Below are 7159 nucleotides of genomic sequence, written 5' to 3'. Positions count from 1 at the left end.
CATTGGCTCTAAATTCATTACCCCACCCCAAGACGCACGCGCTGTAATCCCAAAACCATTGTTAGCTTGCATCTCCTCTCCCACAGAGATGTTAATGTAATGACTGTAATACACATTTTGACTCAGTTTGTTTGGGGAGGGAAATAGTTTGCTCTCTGAATAACATTATTAGATTGAAGTCATTTTAAATAAGTATAACTAAATATTACACATCAGTTGGTATTTGTATGAAAAGTGAGGCGTGGACTAGTCATTAGACAAGTGTACTTTACCTCCAGTGATCATTCCCTTTCAAGTAGACTGTCACGTAAATGGACCTTTTCTTTAACTTATCAACAAACATTCCTTCTGACTTGAGAGGAAACACACATTTTAAAGGCTCCCACTGTCTCACTCACATGCACATGCACACACACGCCTACATACAAGCACATTGATAATGGACCCGTCTGTCTAATTTGTTAAAGAGAACAACACATACCTGTTTTGTTTGCATATAAAGTGGAGAAGTGTGATCCGATCACAAGTGGTCACTCGAGACGGATGTTAAATTCCGGGTGTGAACTGATGGACTTAAAGGCTGACCACTTGTGATCAGATCACTGAAGACGCATGTTAATGCCAGGTCTGAACAGGGCCTTAGATAGATGTCATTCAACCCTCCCCTCTCCATACGCCTCCTCCGGAGTAATAACAGTGATCACTTCCTCCCTTCACCACAGTAATTCCTGTGAAGCAGACCCCTTTACTCTCAGCAGCTCTCCTGAAGGGAGGTGATAATGTCCCGTCTAGTTAAAGACCGGCGGCTTTGATATAAATACAAATATTGGTGTATGGATTCCTAAAAGGGTATTGATGGGTTTTGCTTGTCATTTAGGATGATCATACTCCTCTCCAGTCACCAACTACTAGACAGTTATTAATAACTCATTCTATAGGTCTGTGAATGCCTGTGTTTACGAGGTTATATACCGATCTATTGTCCTAGTCATGTAGTTAATATCAGGTTCCACGCAGACACACAAACCTCCTCTTTGCCTGTTATGAGAAGTCCCTGCTATAGTTAAATTTCTTGCGTACAAAATGTTGTGGTTTGTGTCGATATTGAACTATTAAAATTAGATTAATTCTCACGTTGATGGGGGCGACTGAAAACACCACCAGGCGCCCCTGGAGGGACTGCACCCCATGTTGAGAATATAGATTTAAGTAAGTGAATGTGTATGTATTTTATGATCTGCACTTAGTTTTGTCTGTGCACAGGTGTGTGTTTTCACCGTCACAGCCGATCTCTCTCCTGCCCCCCCCCCAACCCCCACCTCTGCCAAGCTTGGTTTACTGTGCGGCAGAGCGCTCCGGCAGGCAGACCTCTCCAGGATGTGACCTCATAAAAGGGCGCAGAGTGAATGTAATGAACTCTCAGCCCATTACACTGATCTGAGCACATTTGACATGTCTTCAGGGAGTCGGAGAGAGACTCACAGGCAGAGAGAGGGAGGCAGAAGGGATGGAGGGAGAGGAGGGGGCGGTGCGGTGGGGTGGGGTGGTGATGGGGAAAACGGTAAACCATTTCCATAATTGTGCTGAATTTGATCTCTCTTCCACAACTGGCCCCAGGTCTTAGGAGTGTGTATGCAGCAAGAAACGCAGAAATGAAAGGGAAAAGGACTGGGGTTAAATTTAATTAAGGTTAATATGATCGGCCATAGCTGGATGTTGTTGTGTGCTGCAACATAAACAACCTTTTGTTCTTCCCTTTGTTGCTGACGTAGTATGTTCTGTAGGTTAAGGTGAAATGTTTTGCCGACGGGCACTCAGGACTCTTTGTGTCTAGCAACATGTTTAATGCTTTAGCTTCAAAAATGCTGTAGTATGAAAGTGTTTTGAATGCCACTCAGGTTGCTTTGACTGTTAAGAATATTATCTCTCTGGGTGCCAAACTTTGCCTGGTAATGCTCAACAGTGCTACTTCCCTACTGTGCTACTTATCTTCCACCACCACCTGCCAGCCACATGCTTAAAATATCCACAAGTGTTGGATCTATATATTAGATTTTTCTTCCAAAGTAATATCCAGTAATTTCCAAAAATGTCTAGTTTCAATGTGTAATTCTTAAGATTTCAAATCTGGTTGATTTGGTGACACCTGTAGTTACCATGTTAACAGTAGGTGCGGTTTAATCCTACAGAAAAACACTCCTGAACAGCTGCATTGTCAGAAATACAATAGCAGTGTACAGTAAAGTTGGTCACCTTGCAGATAAGGTGGAGGTGTGCAGCCAGTCACCTGCAGCTGCTCCTCTCTGTCCCATTGCTCCTTCACAAAAATCAAACACGATGAAAAAAAAATTCTTGTTCTGTTAATGCATGATTAATATGGTCAGTGCGGTATGCGGTGTCAAATGCGCTGTGTTTCCTTATGCCTGCCTCAGTAAAAGTGCTTTGTCAGTCAAATGCTTTTTATGTCAAGCAGAAGCAGTAAAAAATATTTGGTTTGTATTATCAGTGACTTAATACAGCTCTGACACCGTGTGAAGAGAGTAAACAGTCAGGCTGATATCAGTGAAGTGAAACTGCACCAGGTTGTTTCCTGTGAATCCCTTAGGTAGGCAATCTGAGTCCTGCGGAGGAACGGTGAGCTGTGCTACTAATAAAAACAAATCAAAGAATTTGTTTTGATTTTGTTTTATATCTTAAGGATTATAACTTTACGTGTTGGAAGATTTGGAAGGTGAAGGTCACCACCTACAGGGTGTTTTTTCATAAAACACCACAGTCCCTGCGGCCTCTCTCCTGAAACACTGCTAATGCATCTCGTCTTCCTTTTCCCACCATTTTCTTTCTGTTGTCTCCCCCCATTTTCCCATCCTGGAAGCTGTTCTATGGTCCAGCCCCAGGATCAATACTTGGAGACAGAGGCCATCCACTGTAGTAATGGCATACTAGAAAAGCAGAGCAGAGAGGGACATTAACAAATGCTCACTCACACACCCACCCACCCAGCCAGTCTGATCGTAGAACCAATTTTACCCCCTCTACACATTCAAATGGATGATAGAAAGAAAGAGAATGGAAGCATAACAGGCTGACAGGCTGCATGTCAGCTTGTCATGTGTATATGTGTATATATATATGTGTGTATATATATATATATATATGTGTGTGTGTGTGTGTGTGTTTGTGTGTGTGTGTCAGGTTGATATACATAGTTTCTGTGCTCATATGTATGCATTATGCATGTTAGTTTATAGTAGTATTTGCATTCCCTGATGGAAGTAGGTCTGTTCTATAAGCAGACTGATTGGCTCACTGTGTGACTCCCATATGTCTGTGCAGTCAAATGTGTTTGCCGAGGAATGGCCCTTTTTTATAAGCCTCTGTTTATGGGCTCTGAGAGGCCACTGCTTGCCAATAATTGGCGTCTGGATTGCTCTGTAAGTATTTGGTGATTCAGCCGGGACCAGCTGAGTCCAGCGGTGCTCTGGAAAGGTCAGAACGCTGCTGATTCGGCCAGAGATGGTAGAATGAAAGGGAACAGAAAGCATATGGGAGAAGTAAGAAGGGAAAGATGATTCCAGATAAGTAGAATTAGATTATTGCAAGAGTGAAAATAAGAAGATAGAGATGTTGAGCAGAGGGAATGAAGAAAAGTATGAATTGAAGGACAAAGGCTAGGAGAAGGGCATAGGGAAGGACAGATGATGGAAAGGAATAACGGCAGGATAGGAGGAAGAGTATGAGAGGAGGGGTTGGGATAGGATTGAAAAAAGGAAGGAAAAAGGTAAAGGTAGGGAACAGAGGTCTGGGGAGACGAGAGGAAAGGAAAGAAGGAAAACTATTGAATGAAAGGTTAAAGAAGTAGGAGAATACTAATGGAGGAGGATGGGAATTGAGTAGAATTGTGGAACCAATATTAGAAGATTTTAAAAGGAGGAAGAGTAAGGATGTAGAAAATGGATAAACATGTACTGAAACATAATAAATAAGAAAAGCTAGAACCATTAAAATAAGTTGGGCAAAACATGGAAGTTATGAGGATATACAGAAGGGAATGGAGGGAAGTGGACTGAAGTGAAGGAAAGAAAACGGGTTGAAGATTTGTGTTGACAGAATGATACAAGCTTGATCTTGTCACTGCTCCTCTGTTCAGAGTAGAAGACATGCTTATGCTGACTAACATTGTTTTCCTCTCCTCTCCTCTCCCTCTCACCAGTGATCCTGAGTCCTTTCGGCCTGAACGGGACACTGACCGGCCAGTCGTTCAAGATGTCAGACCCACCCACTCAGAAGCTGATCGAGGAATGGAACCAGTTCTATCCCATCGGCCCCAGCGCTAAGGAAGGTGTGTCGGAGGACAAGGTGGAGGACATGGACTGGGAAGATGACTCTCTGGCCTCTGTGGAAGTCCTCGTCGGTCAGTTTTATAAAAATATTTATCATGAAGCTTTATCTCCATGAGATAAAGTGATGAAAATGTGCAGTGGAATGCCTTGGTTTAACCTGTTTGGTTCCTGTTCATCCTGCCTGTGTGTGTACAGGTGGTGTGCGGATGGTGTACCCAGCCTGCCTGGTGCTGGTGCCCCAGTCAGACATCCCTGTTGTGGCCCCTGTGGGGTCCTCCCACTGCACTGCCGTCTACTCGGGTGGCCACCAAGTGCCTGCTTCCCAGCGAGAGCCCGCCATTTCTTTGGTGACCCTCACCCCTCCCACGTCACCTGAGGAGGCGCAGACAGGTGATAAACACAGTGTCAATTTAAAACACAGGAGAATAAAGCTTTCACTTAGGTCTTAAGGTCAAGACTTTCTCTGGAAATGATTTGTATCATTAAGTTGGTCATTTTTTGTCAGATGTTCTGTTAACCATGTTCCTTCCCTCTCCAGTGGACTCTCACTCGGCCCAGAAGTGGGTTAAGATGCCTTCATCGTCTGATGTATTCAGCGTGGACAGAACAAGTCACCATGGAGGCAAGATTCCTCGCCGGCTAGCCAGTCAGGCGGTGGAGCGCGTCTGGCAAGAGTGCAATATCAACCGAGCCCAGAACAAGTAAGTCTGTTATTAGTCGCTTTCACACATGCACTGCAACCCAGAGACAGACATTACCTGGAGGAGCTGAATATGGTTCATCACTTTAAATTCTCCTAGAATAAATGCAAATCTCAGACTAGAATCTCTCTCTCTCTCTCTCTCACTCACTCACTCACTCACTCACTCACTCACTCACACAAACACATTGACCACGCACCCGTCTCTCCTGTTATACTCAGCTTGGCCATAGGAAGTCTTGCTGCATAGCCAATAGCTTTTACAGTCCTTATCTGTTTCTTTAATGGCCCTCTCTGTATGCCTGTCATTCAGGGTGCACGATGAAAGCGTGTTGCCTGTATGTGCCGGTACTGGACTCTCACAAAACACTACATTAGGTTGAGCCTGAGCCGACCCCCCTTCTCCACCGCCACAAATAGAATCAAATTCTATTGGAAACACTGACACCTGTGTCAAACCATTTTCCATTATGTTTTATTAGTCATGAAGAAAGCATAAAAAGATCCTTTAAAGACCACAGTTGGAAATAATGATCACAAGTAATTAAAGTAAGAGTTGGCTTGCTGTATTGTCCCTTGGTCTTTTGTTTTATTCAACATCAGTGAATCTGACACATTGGGAGCACCCCGGGATCTGTTGCCCCTTGACCAAGCATAGGATGTCGGCTGTACTTAGCTGTTGGCTTGTCAGCCAAAATATTATTGCTCCAAGCAAGGCTATGAAATCGGCCTCAGCACAAAGGTTTTACCAATCACCATGATATACCAAAGAAACATGAGACAAGGCAGTACACTTTTGAGGATTAGTGTTTCAAAAATTATACAAAAAAAGAGGATGGGTTTCTTCACATGAGTAACACTGCATGAAAAAGAGCTGAGGAAGTGGCTGGACTCTGGTCAAAATTCACCCTCAGAGAAATTGTGTTTGAAAGTGTTGTTTTCCTCCCCAGGCGAAAGTTCTCAGCTGCAACCAATGGTACCTGTGAGGAGGAGCTGACTGAGAAAGTGGGAGCCTGGGATTTTGTGGAGCCTTCACAGAGGTCATACTGCAGCTGTTCGAGGTCTGTCACTTTCAATGTGGATATACAGTATGTGCAGCTATTGCTCCTGTATGTGCGCTCAAAGACATCTCAAAGAGGTTAAACAGAGTCTACGGAGCTTTGAATACAGGCACAGCGGGCCATGGTCAGCAAAATATCTGCAAGTTATATCCATGTCTAGACTTTGACAAGAATATTATTCCTCATATTTTTCAATTTATCACTATTTTGTGAAAGTGACAGTCGAGCCGGGGCTGAAACCTCTGCTGGACTGAGTGTTTCTGTAAGTCAGACATATTTATTCCCACACTGATGGGAATAATTGGAAGGAGAAAGAATAGATTAACCTCTGATAAAGAGCCTAAGGGATGCTGTGGTGGTGTTGCATGCTCCTGATGTTGACAAATGAGCTCAGAACATGTGGAATGAGTTGATATGTTTGTGCTTAGATGTGGGACATTATGTTTTCATGCTGGCGTCTGTGATTCTGTAGACAAATTCCGAACATAAATCAAGAACAGTGCATAGTAGAAACTTCACGGGTACCCCATAGGGAGTAGATGATCTGATTAAATTTTAGTGTGCCTTGCTGCATAAACGTGCATATTAATGAGGTAAAACTGAACTTTTGTGAAACTTCTATTGGCATTCCTGATGACAAACTGCTAGCACTGTGAGCGTACGTGTTCTTCAGTCATATCATGGAGGGACGTCCAAATGCCTGTTTTATCTACTAGGACAGAAAGGCCCAGTTACAGTTGATGCATATTGTCAGTAGGGACCTAGACCGGGAAAGGCTACAGTGAGCATGAACCATCTCTGAATTGTAATGCAAGCACTCGCACAGAATACACTAATACACTCATCACAGGCATATATTTTGTCGTCTGACACCTTGATGTTGATAATAATACTTTGTGTTTGCTCTGCATGCTTATACATGATTGTATAGTGTGCAGTAGTGTGTCTTTTTTGTAAATTGAGCCTCATGAAAGATTGGATTTTAGTTGTGTATTTTCTTTTTTTTATCACATTTTCACTTTTATTGTCTATTTCATCACATTATCACACTTAGT

General features: G+C 43.2%; 1 protein-coding gene across 1 annotated transcript in view; it reads left to right on the top strand.

Annotated features, from left to right (window-relative positions):
- Positions 1–7159, top strand: part of med13a (mediator complex subunit 13a) — a 73955-nt gene that overhangs the window by 41489 nt on the left and 25307 nt on the right. Inside the window, exons 5-8 of the mRNA XM_056397052.1 lie at positions 4214–4414; positions 4539–4733; positions 4882–5044; positions 5994–6104. Of these exons, the coding sequence (XP_056253027.1) occupies positions 4214–4414; positions 4539–4733; positions 4882–5044; positions 5994–6104 (670 nt within the window). The remainder of the gene's footprint in view (positions 1–4213; positions 4415–4538; positions 4734–4881; positions 5045–5993; positions 6105–7159) is intronic.

The sequence above is a fragment of the Seriola aureovittata genome, chromosome 15 (genome assembly GCF_021018895.1).
Source record: "Seriola aureovittata isolate HTS-2021-v1 ecotype China chromosome 15, ASM2101889v1, whole genome shotgun sequence".
Classification (NCBI taxonomy): domain Eukaryota; kingdom Metazoa; phylum Chordata; class Actinopteri; order Carangiformes; family Carangidae; genus Seriola; species Seriola aureovittata.
The sequence above is the reverse complement of the archived record's forward strand: the minus strand, read 5'-3'. Positions and strand labels throughout refer to the sequence as shown.